General features: G+C 39.2%; 1 protein-coding gene across 2 annotated transcripts in view; it reads right to left on the bottom strand.

Moving 5' to 3' along the window:
• Window positions 1–3927: 3927 nt before the first annotated feature.
• Window positions 3928–18531, bottom strand: part of exd3 (exonuclease 3'-5' domain containing 3) — a 49131-nt gene continuing 34527 nt past the window's right edge. The window contains exons 19-20 of one of the 2 annotated variants that reach the window (XM_082158790.1): window positions 5302–5368; window positions 3928–5093 (exon numbers count right to left, since the gene is read on the bottom strand). In XM_082158790.1, the coding sequence (XP_082014916.1) occupies window positions 4765–5093; window positions 5302–5368 (396 nt within the window). In that variant the 3' untranslated portion in view covers window positions 3928–4764. Of the gene's footprint in view, window positions 5094–5298; window positions 5369–18531 lie in introns of those variants that run through there. The other variant, XR_014202545.1, reaches the window with a different exon arrangement.

Below are 18531 nucleotides of genomic sequence, written 5' to 3'. Positions count from 1 at the left end.
CTAATTTTTAGTGACTGTTGGTTACGAGTTTAAAATGGCTTAAACGTAAACTGACATCGGGGCGAATTCAGCTTGAATGGGACACTTTTTCCCAGTCATCTCAATGGCAAAAAGTGTGCCAATCAACCTGAATTCACCTATAAATTGAAAAAGATCCGCAAATATTCAACAACAACAAACAATATCTCTGCCTGACTAGTTTACAACACCTCTGTCAAAAAAGTGCTCAGAATTACTTCAGATGATCACTGGCTGTCAAATTAAGTCAATATGTTGCCTAAGGGTCTGCAACCAAATGTGTTTTACAAAAATACAATATTAAATTAACTTCCACCAAAGCTACATTTAAGAAGCCGAAGTTCAGACTAAATGTTTGATTTCCCCACAATATAATGTGTGTAAAATTAAGAAAGTGAAATTCAAATGTGATGTACAAGTATGTGACCAGTAGCACCCTTTGCTATGTTTCACCCATTGCACTTGAAACAGGCTTAACATAAGGGGCCTTTGCTTGCTCTCGGAAAAAGCCTCGTTAAAAAATTGGACAAAATTCTAGTTAAAGGAGTAGAACGCGTTAATAAGACTATTAAAAGCTAAAGTAAAAGATCAGATAAAGTAACTGCAGTCGCATTGCAATGGTTTTGTCTGTCTTTTCTTCCTTTTCTTTGAAACTGGCCTCCGAATTGCAAAGGCCGCCGCTGTATTTGACACTATACATTGTTCATTATTTAATGGCTTTGCAATGTATGCCTCATAAAGTAGTTAGTTTGGAATATGCATGTTTAATGCAACACTCAGTTTTGATTTATGCTTGTATTTAAGTCTTTTTCATGCCAACTCCCAGTTGTCCAAAAATTTAAAACTACGAGTAAAAGTTCACTAATCATTGGTTATGAGTCGGATATAGAGTTCTCATGTTAACATTCTTTTTGTACATGAAACTCAAAACTCAAAAATAAACCGTGTGAAACCAGACACATACACAGACTCACTGGTGCAACATGTGGAAGTAATAACATGTCCACATTATTAATTATTTGTAGTATCTTAACATGTCTTTTCCCTTCCATCATATATCCTTTAATCTCTCATGTGTGAATACCAAATTTCAGGCATTCTGTTCTGAGATGTATACAGTATACGCTCACAAATTATATTTCAACTGGCTAAAGCGTAAAGCTTTGGGAAGTTTTCTTTCCCGAGCAAAACTTTCCCGAGATTTGAAAGAATGAAGCGATGTGCACTTGTGAGGTATTTGACCATGTGTGAAACAGAAGTGTTCTTTAAGACCTGCCAGGGTAGGGCTAAAATATCCCAGCACATCTGTTGGCTAATCAGAAAGATGTGTCCGTGCGCTGGCCTTTTGGAAAATATTTGCTGAGAAAACGGAGGGCCTCTCCCAGTGCCCGGTTATCTCTGGACTCCGGGAATTTGCACACTTTCTGCTACTTGTAGTTAGATTTTCCTACAGTGGCCCCCAAAAAGCTTCGACGCTTGAGGCATGCTAAAAATATACGAATGTCACAGCGATGAATAAAAACATCAGAACTAAAGTGGAATTTAGGAAAAGCCAATGCATCATATCCTGAAAACTGGCTTCAGCAGCAAATTAGATGTGACCAATATCATTTACGTGCTGTTTTTATTTTGTGACTATAACATTTAGCCTACACAAACATTCAGATTTAGAAATGGACAAAATGCTTGTGCACCTTTTCAAGCTAAAAATGCTTATTTTTCCATTGTATTTAATCCTTTTTTCTTAATTTTTAGTTGATAATAAGTAGATACTGTTGAAAATGAAGACAAAAAGTGTTGTGCTAGTGTTGTGGTTGTCAAACATTAGTGGATCATGTTATAATGTAATGAACAACACCTACTCTGAATGACGCCTGTGAACTTGAGAAGAAACTGACTTCACATCTACTAAAAATAATAAATAAATAAATATCTATGCAAAACTGTCTCAGAAAAGTTAAATCATTTGAGAGAAAAACTCAGTGTTAGATTTATTTGAAAAAAATTATTTTCGCCTTTATTATTACAAACTGCAAGTTAAATTAAACATGAAATTTTGATGTAGAACGACTGAAATATAAATCTCGAATAGGCCCATCTTTGAAAATTTACAGTGAAAATACAGTAAAATTTGAGACTTTAACTGTCTGAATACTTTTTAGGGTCACTGTATACTTCAGGGGGTCAAATTTCTTTTTAAAAAGTATTCCTAACCACATAAATCAAACCTGAATGGGATTTTTAAGTAGTTGAAGTCAACATCAAAGCAACAGGCTCTAATGAGGCGCTAATGGAGCCGCCGCTGAGAATATCCTGCGAGCCATTTGCTCAATGTCAGACGTACAGTACTTAACAGGAAGTGTGTCATTCCACCTGGGCCTGTGCCACCGGGTCACATTTATCAGAAATATAACCCAGTGAGAGCCAGCTAAAAACTCCTCCCAGTGTCAACGGGTGCAAAGATGCCTTATTAAAGATTAATACACGTCGTAAAAGCTGGAAAGTCGATCTCTGTGGCATTTAAATCTCTGAATGCCTTTCAGATTAACCCTACTTTATTCAAATCTCAAAACACAAAGTTCAGATTCACATTCAGTGCAGGATTAAGTGAAAATATTTGGTGTTTCTTTACGTTAGAAGAACGCTCATATGGCTGTTTGTAAATATGCATGTATGAATGTTTGTGAGCAAATAAATGTTATAATCACAAAACATTTAAAGTATGATATTGGTCACATCTAATTTGCAGCTGGAGCCAGTTTTCAGTATATGATTCATTGGCCTTTTCCCTTCCTTTTAATCAAGATATACGAGCTCTTTGTTCCAGTTTTTTAAAGACTGTACTTTTTAATTGACTTGAACACATGCAGTTTTGTAGTAAAGCCATAGTACCTACAAAATGAACCATGGCTTTACTACAGTAGCATGGTTTAACTGTGATTTAATAACTATACATTTTGTTGCAAAACCATAGTAACTACAAGACTAATCCTGATTTTACTACAGAATTTGCAATAAAACCATTGCAATTAAAAGATTTGTCATGATTTTACAATAATAACCATGGTTTATCTATGAATTTTGTAGTAAAACCATAGTAACAACAAAAATAACCTGATTTTGCGACAGAATTTGCAGTAAAACCAATGTAACTAAAAAAAATAGAGTGGTTTTACTACAAAAACTGAATATTATAGTTAAATACTGCAAAAACAATCTAGTTTTACTACAGAATTTGCAGTAAAACCAGAAACTGCTAAATTAAACATCACCTACAGATTAACTATGGTTTTGTAGTAAAATCATGATAAACACAAACCTAAATTTGGTTTTACTGTCGTATGTGTACTGACTCGTTTATCCTCTGGGAGAAATAATGAAGCATGATATTATAAAGAAGTCATTTTGCTTTGCATTTTACTCCTCTGCAACTACCAACCGAGTCAGTCCAGTCCAGCACACTGTGAATGGAGGCGCGCAGGGGGAGCGTTCAGGGATCCGCCAGCCGGCCCCTGCGCGAGGTTTCTGGCGCCGGAGCCAGACAGTGGAGAGGAGAGGAGGGGGAAGAGCGCAGGCAGAGGCCCCTGAGTCACCGGCCCGGGGAACCTGTGGGGTTAGCATGACGTCTCAATAGAGGGAGGGCCTTCAGAGTCCAATTCAGCCCCAGTACCACGTGCTCAAGGAGCGTGGGAAAGAGGCGAGCTTTTCTTCCCAGCAAAGAAAGGGCCAGTATCGAATAACAGAAGTGCAGGAGAGCCGGGGCGTCCTGAACAGGGCTAGGTAGAGCTAGAGCTCCTACTGCAAGCAGACAAGATTATCTCCAGCTAATGCAAACACGCAGAGCTACGGTTACAGTCAACACTTTGATGCTTATATTCACCTTTAAAAGAGGACACAGATATAGGCAGCTCTGTTTGAGTGCGACTTTATTGAACTCGAACTGAAGGACTGACTGTATGCGGCCCATCCTGTTATGAACTCGCAAAACTGGGAAGGAAAACAGCGTCTGGCACGATTTCAGCAGAGCTGTCTTTGGGGAACCCAGGCATATTATTCTGTAGTTTTGACAGATTTACAAATGGAGATATGAGTTAAAGACTAAACAATAAACAACATCTGATCATAAAAAAAAAATTAAAAAAAGCAAACATACTTTTTTGGGGGGGTTCAGAGATAACTGCAAGAGAGATAACATGCTAAATATTTACAATGAGCTTAACAATCAGAAAAAAAAATGGCTGAACAAGATTTTGTGCTAAAAAAAATAAAAATGAAGTCTTGTCATTTTGTGATGAATCTTTTCATAAAGTATTATTAAAAACCTTTAACACATTTTATGAACAACTCAGGTTTCCAAACAATTTATGGCATTAAGTGTATTGTTGTGTAAAACAAACTTAGATCTAAAAAAAGTTCCTTTTAAAAAAATAGAGAAAAACCTGATTTTGTGCAACAACAAAAAAAATGTAATTTTATGAGTGAATTCAACGAAAATCCTGAAAATCCTATTATTAAAAACCCTTAACACTTGTATTTTCTGAACAACTTAGGAGGTTTGTAAACATTTATGGCATTACGTGTATTTTGTGCAAAAAAAATGGATGGTTTTGCACATTCATCATGACACAGTGTTGCAAATAAAAAAATACCTCCGTAAAAAGAATTAAAAAAAATCTGAAAGAAAAAAAAAAACCCTGCAAAGCAACAGCGAGAGTTCATTACACCTGGAACCTCTCGTGGTCGATCTCATGCGAGGCTTTCGCTGACGTGCAGGACCTTCTGGAACTGGGACAGCACCCGGTCGTAGTGCGTCCCCTCCCAGAACACCTTTCCACAGCCGGTGCAGATGAAGTACACGGGGATCCGGGGAAGGAGGCCTGGGGGAACCGTCTCCAGCTGAACTTCGGCCCCGCTGGGGAATCTGAAGGTCTGGGGGTCCAGGGCCGTGCGTGGGGCCCAGCGGCAGTGAGGGGTGAACTCGGGGCCCTCTGGGGGCCTCCAGCTATTGTAATCTTCTTGTGTTTCATCCTGTGGTCCGCAGTCATCCCGCTTAGATACGATGTCCTGAAGAAGACCTTTGAAGAGAACGAAAAAGCCAACAGAGCTCAAAGCGTGCTATCCTCTGATACTGACAAAAACTGGGGGGAAATACGGTTCACATCTAATGCTAAGTCACTGGAAATTAAATAATGGTGGAAAAGAGTCTGGATTAAATCTGTAAATACATTGTAAGATGTACATTCAAATAAATATATGGGCAACAAATGGAAAGCAAGCGCTGACCTCTCTCTTTCATCATGCGGGTCATATCCTCTCTGGACAGCTTAAAGTACTCGTTACAGTTGCAAGCCTTGAAACGGGAGACAGAAAAACACAATATGTAATAAAACATTATGACGTCATGCAAATCAATTCACCAACAAGATGTTAAATCAAGTGTTAGACACTAAAATCTCTTATGTCGACAGTTTATATATTTTTGTATACATCTTTTTTACGGTTTATACTTAATCATTCTATTTAATTATTATTTTCCACATTTTTAACAGTAAAGATATCAAAACTATGAAATACTCATATTGTGCTCTCTTATATGGATCAAAAGTGCAGTGCATTCTAGTATTTAAGGAATGTGATGTGATCCATTAAAAATAAATAAAATACTACATAAATAAATAAAATGTTAACTTTGTAAAGAAATGTATATGTATATAAATTATACAAAAATAAATGTATATATTTACAATTTAGATTTGTCTACAAACTCACAGCATTTATATCATACACACGACCGTTCAATAATTCGGGGTCAGTAATATTGTTTTAATGTTTTTGAAAGAAGTCTCTTTGCTCAACACGACTGCATTTATTTAATCAAAAATACAGTAAAAACTGTAATAATAAGAAATAATTTTACAATTTTAAATAATAGTTGAACATATTACAATAGAAAACTGTTATTAATTAAAGCTGTATTTTCAGCATCATTACTCCAGTCTTCAGTGTCACATGATCCTTCAGAAATCAGTCTAATATGATGATTTGATGCTCAAGAAACAGTTATTATTATTATTATTATTATTCTTAATGTTGAAAACAGTTGTGCTGATTAATATTTTTCTAAAAACAGTGATACAGTTTTAAAGGATTCTTTGATGAATAGAAACTTCAAAAGAACCGCATTTATTTAAAAAAAAAATTTTTTACTGTCACTTTTGATCAATTTAATGCTACAAGTGTGAATACATGTATTTATTCAAAAAAAAAAAAAAAAAAATGCTACTGACCCCAAACTTTTTAACGATGTATATATATACACATTGGTAGATAGCAGATTGTGAACTCGGATATATTTTAAACAGTCTGGTAAGTCCCATGCCAAACTCTCTCACGCACCCACACACACACACACACACACACACACTGGTCTCCAGTGACGCAGGCTAGGTGTGAGGTTAAAAGTTTGCGTCGCCTCTCTTGATTTCACACTTCAGTGTGGCCTCTGTCTCATCCTCAGCGAGGAACCGATTCCCACCCTTTCAAACAACACATGGGCGCTAAAAGCCTCGTCACTAAACGCCATCTCCACCTCTGCAACACCGGCCAGACTGAGACATGCTAAATGGGACACCTTAACGGGACAGTGACGATTCAGCCAGTGAACACATGGGGCTGGAATTCTGTTCTCAGAACTGAAACTGAAATTGAAAGACTTCATTAAAGGAATTAAAGTAATTAAAGGAACAGTGAAAAGTTTGAACAGTTTCTCACACTCATGTGGTTTCAAATCCACTGCGGTTATTATTTCTGTGTCACACAAAAGGAGAAATATTTCAGGCAGTCTTTTCTTTTATACAGTATCAGTTCATAGTAAATGGCAGTCAAGTTCCAACAAGGCCAAAAAAAACAAACAAAAAAAACCCATATGACTTAAGACGACTTGAAATATAGAGAAGTGAATATTTCTAATCACGAACGCTAAATTTCTCTTTTTGGGGTTTTAAACAACATGAGGCTAATAAAAAGTTAATTATGTAAATGTACACTAGCGGCCGAAAGATTGGAATAATTGTTTTTGAAAGAAGTCTCTTAAGCATGCATTTATCTGCATTTATTTGATCAAAAATACAGTAAAAACATTAATACTGTGAAATATTATTAACATTTTAAATAATGGTTTTCTATTGTAATATATGTTCAAATGTAATTTATTCCTGTGATTAAAGCTGTATTTTCAGCATCATTACTCCAGTCTTCAGTGTCACATGATCCTTCACAAATCAGTCTAATGTAATGTTTTGATGCTCAAGAAACATTTACTATTAATAAAGTTCAAAACAGTTTTCGCTACTTATATTTTGGGGAAGTCGTGATACACTATCATTCAAAAGATTTCGATAATTTAAAAAAAGAAAGGGTGTATTAAATTGATAAAAAGCAAAAATAAAGATATTTATAATGTTACAAAAGATTTCTATTTCGTATAAATGCTGTTCTTTTGAATTTTCTATTCAAAGACTCCTGAAAAAATGTATCATGGTTTCCACAAAAATATTACAAAATTAAAACTGCTTTCAACATTGATAATAATAAGAACCATTATTAACAATTTAGCACTAAAATATAATTCAAATCATCATATTAGAATGATTTCTGAAGGGTCATGTGACACTGAAGTAATGATGCTGAAAATTCAGCTTTGATTACAGGAATAAATTACATTTGAACAATTACAATAGAAAACAGTTCTTTTAAATTGTAATAATATTTCACAATGTTACAGTTTTTACTGTATTTTTTAATCAAATAAATGCAGCCTTGGTGAGCAGAAGAGACTTATTTCGAAAACATAAAAAACATCTTAATTATCCCAAATGTTTTACTAGTAGAGTAAATTATATCAGTTCATAAAGTCTGTCTGAAAACATTCAGTTTGCAGAATTCAGTTTAAGTACTGCATCCATTCAGAATTCAGTTTGAAGTATATATGTTTTCACGCACGCACACACACACACACACACACACACACACAAGGTGCTGTGAAAAAGTAAGGTGTGTGTGTGACCTGCACAGGTGCCCTTTGCAACCCCTGGCTGCTCACTCTCACGCTCTCTCCATTCCACCTTGAGTGATCTCTTCCCACACACCGCAGAGGCTGAGTGGCCAAAAACATACCGCCAACTATTTACCCAGCTCCTGAGTTTCCCATGCAAAAGCAAGTCAAAACCTGCTCCGCCAACTCTTCATACTCATGCCTGCACCGTCGCGCTCTTTCTCCATCTGTGTTTGCCTCCAAAACCACATGCGCAAGTTTTGCCTCATACATAAACAAGCGAGGAGGAGAAAGCGAGGCGTGACTAGACCAAACCCTATGGCAAATATGTCAACGCCATATGTGTAGGAGCCAGGGCTATAGTTGCTGTTGCGGGTCAAGCTATTATTGTATTCGTGATTGTCAGTCATTTCAATTCCAACATTGAGTCTCATGTGTGTTCACACTTGTAGTTCGTTTCATTTGATCTGGACCAAAACATTTATAAAATAAATGTAGTCCTGGTCCACTTAGCGTTCACATCGGCATTTTAACACTGAAGTAAAGATACTGAACCTAAAGGCATAGGGATATGTTCAGAACCTGATTGGTCGGCTTTTATTACTTTTTTTTTTAGATGGAACTTACCGAACACCCAAAACAATGCTGTGTTCTGGGATAAAAGCTCTCGCTGTGTGTGCGTAGCTACATATGATGGTATTTTGAGCAGCGGAGAACTCGTGAAGAGCTTATAAAATGTGTAAAGGCTGTGAGGAGACGCGGCTCTGACGCCTGAACTGAGATGGGCAACATCACGACTATGACGAGAAAAAAAGCTTTCTGTCCTTTTCATGGTCTCATCTTGTGACATCATGTCCTGTTTTTGGTTAGTTTACATGTCTTTGGTCCGTGATGCGTTCATATTTCATTCGAGCCGTACCAGAGTTTGCTTGGAAGCGGAGTGAGACTCATCTTTTCAGTGTCTCTGTCCTCTTGTTTGGTGTTCACCAGGGTTCAGACGGCAGCATTCACACTTATTCAAATGAACCGAACTAACAGAGCAATCGCACCAAACATGCTAAGTGTGCACATACCCTAAATCACACTTCAGGTTGGACATTTCTGATGAATTACTCTGAAGATTTGTATGCTTCGTCATATTATGCCTAAGTGGAGTGGGATTTTTAACCAGTGAGATGTCAGTGAGGGCAACAGTGGCACTCTTCATTTGTCTCCGATTAGGATAAAAACTCAGATAAAGAGATAGAATCTATCACACCTAGTTAGGACACGCTTTGGAAACTCTGGGGTATTTAACGGGCAAACTCGTCCCGCACCGTTTGTGGTATGGAAATGACTGATGTGACTTTGACGTTGAGAAGAGATTAAAGCTGCGTTCACACCACCAGAGAGAGACTTTGTCGCTGCATGTCACCAATGGTTGGCGGTGAGATCACTAGCGGGCGTTCCCACTACTGTTGTCTGGTAATGTTTGTGTATGACATTCATGGATGTTATCCCATGATGTAGACAACGAATCAGTTGTTGCAAAATTGTGCAAAAAAATTAAATTTCTAAAATCACAAAATCACCTTTTTTAAAAAAAAATCTTAAATTCCCGCAAATGAAACTCTAGAAGAGAAGAGATATTATTTTTTAAAGCATTCAAGCTTGGATTTTCTCTGGTCAACAATTAAACGGGCAAAAAATCCCATAAAACATCATTTTAGCAGGGACAACATCAGCCATATTTAGGGACCAAAACATTAAACACTTGCAAATGGGCCCTTCTGACTTGGACCAGTGAGCAAACACCTTAAACCCCCTAAAAACCCCAGAACACAAACCAGTTAGCAATGTGCTAAAAAAGAGCTAAAAACCACTCAAAACAGCACAAGTCCTGGCAGCTACATACAACATCCGAGCATATGACAGCGAGTTTTGGTATTTGTTAGTTAGTAGTAAGGTTAGTCACCTTGTGTTGTTGTACCAAAGGTAAAGACTGCACATGATTTGACAGGTTACTGTTTGTACAGCACAAAAGCACAGTGTTGAGTATGTGTTTCAAACGTCACCTCTATATGAGGCCAGCATGAGCCTCCGACGAGCTAAAAACCTTTCCAATTAGTGAGACGTGCTCGAGAAAAGCCAGAGACGAGAGATAGAGAGCTCCCATAGACGAGAGGTGGGGGAGGGGGAGTGGAGGGAAAATACTCATTTCGACTCCGTTCCCTCTCTCTCTCTCTCTCTCTCTCTCTCTCTCTCTCTCTCTCACTGCCGCTCCCATGGGAAAATCCTGGACTGCATACAGGCGGCGGGTTTGTGCTGTGGCTGGGTCACATGACCGAGTGTCTGACCAATGAGAGGCGGCTGCTATGATTCAAACTGAAGCAGAGGCAGGTAAGCGTGGGAACAGGAGTGCGGTTCAGATTCCTGCCCTGTCGGCACGGCAAACCTCAGCGTTTGACACATGTGTTGCAAGCTTGGGCGGCAAATAACAAGATCACTACCGTCTTGAGAAATGTAGATATCATTTTGTGGGAAAATAAATTGGGGTTGGCATTAGGCAATTTTTTTTTTCTAACAGAGAATGCATATATAAATACATAAAATACCAATGTAAAACAAAAATAAAATAATGATAATACAGGACAGAGGGGAACATTATAATATAATATAATATAATATATTACTTAAAATCAAATTTTGTATACATAATTACAGCAAAAACAAGTATTTACAAATGAATATTTTTAGTTCTGTCTGTCTATTGATTAAAATATTTAACTAAATATTAATCAATGGTTTTTCTATTAAAAGGGATTTAGCGACACATTCAGTTCCTATAAAAGGAACTGAATGTTAGATCCAAAGTGACTCTGTGATGCCTTCACCCAATACCTAGTCACTTTGGATCTAATTTTCTTAGGAAGGAAAACTATATTAAAGTTGGTAACAAAAATCAAAAAAACTAAATTAAAGCTATTCATGACTATATATATATATATATTTAGTTTGACGGTTTGAAGGTCCAAATTGCAGTTTCAATGGTTTCAATTATTATTATTATTTTTAAAATAACCGATAATTCGCTAGATAAGACCCTTCTTCCTCGGCCGGGATCGTGTAGAGCCTTTGAAGCTGCATTGAAACTGCAATTTGGACCTTCAACCTGTTGGACCCCATTGAAGTCACTCTATGGAGAAAAATCCTGGAATGTTTTCCTCAAAAACCTTAATTTCTTTTCGACTGAAGAAAGACAGACATGAACATACTGGATGACGTGGGAGGGGGAAATTATCCGGAAATTTTAATTCTGGAGTGAACTAATCCTTTAAGTTTAACAACTTTAAATTATAAATGAAATTATGAGCAGCTTGTTGCTTGGGAAGCAGCTTCCTCAATACTGGAGGAAAGTCTCTTGGATGTAATAAGACACGAGACTGCTCGTTTACTTGAGGCATTAGTAGAAAGCTCATCAGGGCTGACCTCTCTTTCTCCCGTGACCCTGCCTGGAGGTGTTTTAGATTAGTGTTGTTGTCAGTGCTAATGGTCCGTTCATTGCCCAGAGAGCTGAACCTGACCAGACAGTTGGACAGGATGCAGTCGACAAGCAAACCGTTCTGACACTTTTCTCTTTTTCTAATAACATACATGTGTTCAGAAAACTCTCCCCTGTTGGTCTTGGAACAGCTCATACCCAGAGAAGTTTCTTGGCAGCTCTGGACGAGGGGGGTTGGTTTGGGACTGGAGCTCTGCAGAGAACCACGGGAGTCGGGGAATAATGGCCAGTGAGGAGACTCTTTGTGTGGGCTTTAGCTGCAGGGCTCAGGGGGGCACTGGGGGTTTTGTGTGGTAGCTTGGCCTCTGTGAAGCTAGCCTTTCCACCCACCCTATTGATACTTGCCCCTCTCTCAGAGCTGAGCTCTTTAGCACTGCCCAAATAGGGGGATAATAGCCCCACTACGAGCCCTGAAACCAAGAATGGCTCACAGCTCTTTCTTTTTCTCTCTTCTCATTCTTTCGTCTCAGGCGGTCAGATCAATGACTCTTACTTACTTCCAGCAGTAAATACCCTTGAGGATGTCGCTGGGGAGTTTTTTTTTGTTGTCCTCAACTAGGTGTAAATAAATGATAGTTAGGCCTGGGCGGAACATATTTTGCCAGTAATTATTGGAGTGATTTTGATTTTAATTACATTTTTCTATTTGGCCATTAGGTTTCATAAAGTGCCAGTTAGAAATCAGAAATCAATTTCAGTAAATTGGTTTAAATCCAGATTAAATAGTAAAAAAATAAAAGATTTGAAAATGTTCATGAAACACCCTGCACTGCATCTTCCATGCTGCGATATTAGGGATACACCGATATTAAAATTCTGGTCAACTGAGATAATCCAATTATTATTTATACTTTTTTGCGAAAATAAATGGAAAAATTAAAACACTAAAAAAACATTTTTTTTAAATTTTTTATTCTACAAGTGATTTTAGGCATTACACTACAACATTCAGTATGAAAAATGTAATTCATTTTATGCTTTGTTAAAGATTAATTTATTCGTTTTTTAATTTACTGCAAATCAACGTTGGATGACAGCAAAGGTACTCTAAATCTAAATATAAATAATGGCACTTTTAGGAGTTTAGTGAAAGCAAGAATAAGACATGAGTTTTTGTTTGACAAGGTAATGAAGAACATGGAAGGTATTAAAGATGTATGGAATTATGATGATGTATTGTGTACTGTTATAGATGAAGAATTATTCTTCTCAAATTGTATTGAATACATCTTTTTCCTTTTTGTGTGTGTGTGTGGGGGGGGGGGGGGGGGGTGTTTTGAATGTTTTTCAAGCTAAGATGTAAAAAAAATAAAAAAATAAAGTAGCTTCAAAAAAATCTCTCTCTCTCTCTCTACATATACATAACATATACACACACACACACACACGCATAAATATCATACAGGGAAAGAGAAAGCAAGAAGGGAGAGAGAAACTAAGGACAAGGTAGTCGTGTCGCAAAGTCTTCCCACCACACCCACAGTAACTCGCTGCGATATTTGTCCCGTCCTGTCTCCAGGTGTCTTGTCATGGGAGCTTTCTGTTGCGCAAGCCTCGTGCTGCGTTTCATACCTCTCTTTCTTCCCTTGCTTGCTCTCTTTAACCGACACACTTAAGCATGTTCGGAATGCTATTGTGAAGTCTTCATGATTCATCCCCAACTGTAAATATTGACTATGGCAGCCCTTAAGGGGGGGGACGAGCCTGAGAAAGTTGTAGGATGACTGGTGCCTGGCCCACTCCACTGGGCACCACAGATTTCAGACCCAGCAGGCTGACAAAAACAGTTTCGAGACCACAGGGTGGGTCAAAACCCAATATTGAAAACCATCCGTGCAAGTAAGCATCTTTCCTATTGCCCCTTGGCACTTATGACACATACTTCTCAAAAATCTCTACCTACTTTTGTTGACCTAGCATAGATTTACCTACTGTCGGCCATGTGCAAAAAAGGTTTACGTTGATCCCAGTGACAACACTTATACCAGGTAGCCGTCTCACAAAGGTGCCGACAGTATCAAACTCTGGAAAACAGTTTAGCAAACCTGAAAGGCTCATTGTGCCGTGAAATAAGAGTGCAAATGAGGACCAATGAGCTTGATTTTCTGACTAAGATAATCGTGCACGCACACACACAGCATGGGGGAGATAAAGTGAAATGAAAGGGCGTGAGGGGAGAGAGGTCAAGTGCTAATGATGCTGGATAAGACTTGAGAGCCTGAGAGGAGAAAGGCAACTTCAAAGCACCCCTTCTCCAAGGAAAGGACAAAAACGAAAGGCTTTGAGATGGCAGCAGGGGTGGACAAAAAGAAGTGTGAGAGAGAAACAAGAACAAGGGTGTAGACAGGAAACGGGACAACATGGTGAACAAAAGCCTGGGGGGAAAGACACCGAGGGGAGGGGAGATGAAGTGGAAACGCTGAGGTAGAGGAGGGCTTGAGGTTGGGTTTGGGGTTCATCTCGGGTGTGAAAGCGATGAGGTGAAGCCTAAAAAGGCCTGAGAGAGTTCCTGTGTCACAGACCCCATCGGCAGCCCTCGCCACCCCTCCTTCCCTCGCGTTCTGGTCGGTCCTGCTAAATTCCCCAGGGCCAGAGGCTGTCCCTTTTCAGTCTCCTGTGACACAGTCATTATGAGTGTGGGAACTGAATCTGTCCCTCTCACAGTGCCCCTGCAAGCCTGTTGCTCCGCCCCACCTCAGTCCACCATCACCCCCACCGGCTCCAGCTCCGTTTGCCCCCCCCCCGATATCTCTGAGAGCTGGACCCCCGTAACCCCACTAGCTTCCCCGGCCCCCCTCCATGTAACAGAGCTGCTATCTCTCAATGCAGAGCTGTCTTTCCCGGTCTCTGTCAAACACCCCACCCCCTATCCCAATCATCCTCCATCCTTGACGCTATCTCCTCGCCGATAACCATGGGAACCACTCTGTGGGAACCGGCTGGACCGGCCTGGCTCACCAAAATAGACAGCAAAGAAAAGACTGAGGGAAAAAAAAAAACGGTGAGAAAGAAAATGAGAAATACCTCCCAGAGGGAGGGTTTAAACAGACGGACAGAGACAGGTACACAACCTGACCAATCAGGATCTGGCATGGGAAGGTAAGGGGGGCGCGGGAAAGTTTTCCTTCAGCGTCTGAGTTTGTCTCTTTGATTTCAGGCTCTTTGGGCCACTGCTTTTACACTGTGGCTTTGGGGCCATCGGTGTCCCCTCTCTTTGTAATGGAGATCTTCAAAGTTACTCAAAAGAGAGCAGAAATCTAGAGATCAAACGCGGCAGGCTATTGAGAAGAAAGTCCTATAAGAGCCCGGGCAGGTAATGAACATATCCCAGCATGCTTTGGCTTTCCAACAAACCGGCTAATATTGCAAGTTCAGATGATATCACTGGGGAATCCCTTTTATCCCTTAAAAGGTGAAGCGGATGAGGTTAACCTTGGCACCTCCTCCTCTTCCTCATGCGCAAGCATCACGGATGCACTAGCGTAGTTCCTGTGAGAAAACCGAAGACGGAGGGAAAGAGAAAAGGGGCGAGTGTGCATCTTTTCTTGTCTGAATTTGGCTATTTTTCCATTCCAATTTTATTTGACGTCGTTCAGTGGTCTAGGCTCTCCCAGCCCTTTCCCAAGCCAGAGAGGCTGACCCCCATGTCCGTATACCTCGCATGTCCCACGGGGGGCTGCTCTTCGACCCTTCCCACCCCTAACTGCCCAGTAGTCCCAAAGCAAACAGACTTCCAACCCTCGATAACATCAGCCGGATCAGACACAGAGGAAGCACTGCCAGCCTCTGTTGACCCCCATTCCCAAGCCCGACTCGGGGCGGAGTGCAAGCAACGAGCGCAGTAAAGTAAAAAACTGATTAAATGTCTTATGTTTAGCACTTTCACTCACTAACCACACACAGGCACACTACGGGTCGCCAGTCCATCCCTCATTAACACACACAGAAACAAATACTAATTAGCAGTGGGGTTCCTGAGCTGTTATAGCTCACACACTGAAGTGACAGGTTTCACTGGGGGGCCCATTTCAGAGAGGCATCTACACTGTGCAAAGTGCAAAGACCAGCCATGTAAAAATAATCCATCAAGTCCAACAACATGTCCATTGACACTAGGCAAACCACTATTAGCTACAACAGATAGAACAACCCTATCAACCTTAGAAACTGCTCTTCAGTCCATCAGCAGCACTAGTTAGAAGCACATCCATCAAATTCTTGTTTCAAACATGTATGATTTAATGTGGGAGGCATAACAAAAGGCCCATTTTGAGTAAACTATTGTCCCTAAGACAAATGACAAATGTATTGGGGAAGTGAACTGCTAATAAGGTGATTTTTAGTGGATGTATGACATCAGTTCTCACCAAGTTCACACAGGTGTCCTAAGAAGGGTAACCACAAATGTTTAACAACTAATAAAATGTTATTTTTGAGGTTTTACTTGAAAATGTATCTTTTTCTTCAGAATAAATGGCAATTACCATAACGTAAATGTTTTCAGTGAAAAATTATGTTGTTCAAGCTGCTCTATTGCATAAAATATGGACCAGGGCTAAATAAGCATTTTTGCTTTAAAAGTGCACTTTGTGCTGTCTTTGTTTAAAATAAATGTCTTTTGGTTTTATATTTTGCCATCTAATTCAACGCCAAACAATCAGTGACATTCAACATTAAACGTGACATACTTTTTAAGCCACTTCGAGGCTGTGCTTTTACAAATTACTTTGAACAAGTAGCCTTTTCTGTAATTTTACCTTAGCAACAAAGTAAGAGAACCGGGGAGATAAACACGGCATAATTTAGATGACCAACTAAGTCCCATTTAGCTGCTCAGCCAAAGCAAAGTAAGTTAGCATTTACATTGGCAACGGCAGGCCATTCTGCAGAGCTACAGGGATCCCTGCACGTAGCCCTGCACTTTAGAGGCATGCCGTGTAGGTTCATGAAAGACGAATGGAGATAAAAATGGACTTGAATGATAGATTAACTGAAACATAAAACAGTCGGTGAAAACATGGAAACTTGTAGATAAATTCTGGGGATGGAAAAGCTGGCAGATATACACACATGGTGACACAGTCGGTCTCCCTTTCACAGTAAATCATGGACACACACATGATGCCTTCCTCCTACACGCACACACTCCATTCATAAGAAGGACCGCATTGAGCAACCCTCCTTGAGTACAGCTCATAAAAATGCCCATCAAAGCACACTTTCACACATCCGACTATTAGGGGGTCGCAAGAGACAGGAAAAAAAAAAAGAGTGGAGAAGGAAAGAGTGACAAAGACAATCAAAACTTTTCTGTAATCCTATGGTATTCTTCAAAATCCTTTAGAGTACCTTTTACATGAATGCGGTAATCATTCAATACTAAAATCCTATAGTATTACCATCTGATAGTATATTTGTACCTAATACCTGAAAAGCAGCTGGATCTTATGCCAGCATACTAACTGTCCTGTATCCTCATATGTGATTGATGTAGAACACTCTACTATCACCACACATATCAAGTAAGGGTACTGTTGGCAGTGGAAACGCTAGCCGATTCATGGTTTACCGACCCGTACCGTACCGTACCGCTCAGTGAAAACGAGCCATTAGGGAGCTACTACAAAAAAAGTGCTAAAAAAACTCAATCCGCAATTGAAATAAAGAGTCTGATATTAGCATGGTATTGCTAAGGTAACAGTGCGGTGCTCTAGAGCCCAAAATAAACTTTGGTATTTGCGCATAAGCTAGGGTACGCATACAGCAACCAGGGCTGGGTATCGATTCAGATGTCCTGATTTGATTCGATTCTGATTCACAAGATCTCAATTCGATTCAATTAATTCAATTTTCACTGGCCCCACCACAAACAAAAAGTAATAAATGAATAAAACAGTTATTGTTTTTGACACATATATCCTTGTATTGAAATAAATAAAGTTATGACACCAAAAACTTTAGATACCAGTGAAAATGAACACTTCGAGTCCAATTTCGATACCATAGCTAAAACTACCAATATAAATTTCAAAGGTTCAATCATTAATAATAAAAAAGGACAAATAATGAAACTACAAGTAATAACACAAATAAATAAATACAACAGAACAAAGATACAAATGAAATAATCAGTGCTTTTAAGGTTTTTCAGGTAGATCTAACAGTACTCAGGTACAGAAATTGAATAAAGTAATCAAATGTAAAATAACTGCATACAAATTAAATAAAGGTTAATCCTTATTAAAGTTACAAAATGTCATTCAGTGAAGAGCAGGGAGTGATTACTTTGTCTTTAGTAGTTTGATTAACCTTAATGACAGACCTCACAGCAGCAGCAATATTAGGCTGGTGGCGCTTTAAGACGAATGCACAGATCCACTGATACACATGCGTTCTTTCTCAACTGCTTAAGGCATAACCGACTATGTTTACTTGGATACTCGCAAAGGCAGGCATTTTGAGATAAATGTGTGTGAATTTGTCCGTTTAAGCGCAGGGAGACGTGAAAGAGAATTCATTTTATTATATGCATGCTGTCTGAGTAACATCTGTAACATCACACAAGTTCTCTTGTGCTTGAATGCTTAAAGCTGCAGTCCGTAGTTTTTTCTCTTTGTCGCCATCTCTGTTCGAAATCTGCAATTGCAGTTATTCGCGGAATTATCAACTTTACGTGGGTTGTGCCTCGGCATGGCACAGCGCGGATGAATCCAATGTTTTGAGGTGAATGTGCGGCTGTCAATCACCGCGCTGGTGGTGTTGATACTGTCATTCCCAATCACAGATTCTACTTTTTGGAAATATGAACAACATACCAGAAAATGTCGTCTAAACAAGTAAGTAACATCCACTTTTGTTCTGACCAACTAAGGGGAAAAAGCATTGCAGTAAATGGCGCCGATTAAATCTAACGATCGCT

This window comes from Leuciscus leuciscus (assembly GCF_965113295.1).
Source record: "Leuciscus leuciscus genome assembly, chromosome: 24".
In the NCBI taxonomy this organism is placed as follows: Eukaryota; Metazoa; Chordata; class Actinopteri; order Cypriniformes; family Leuciscidae; genus Leuciscus; species Leuciscus leuciscus.
Note: the sequence above shows the minus strand (reverse complement) of the source record. Positions and strands in the feature narration are given on the sequence as shown.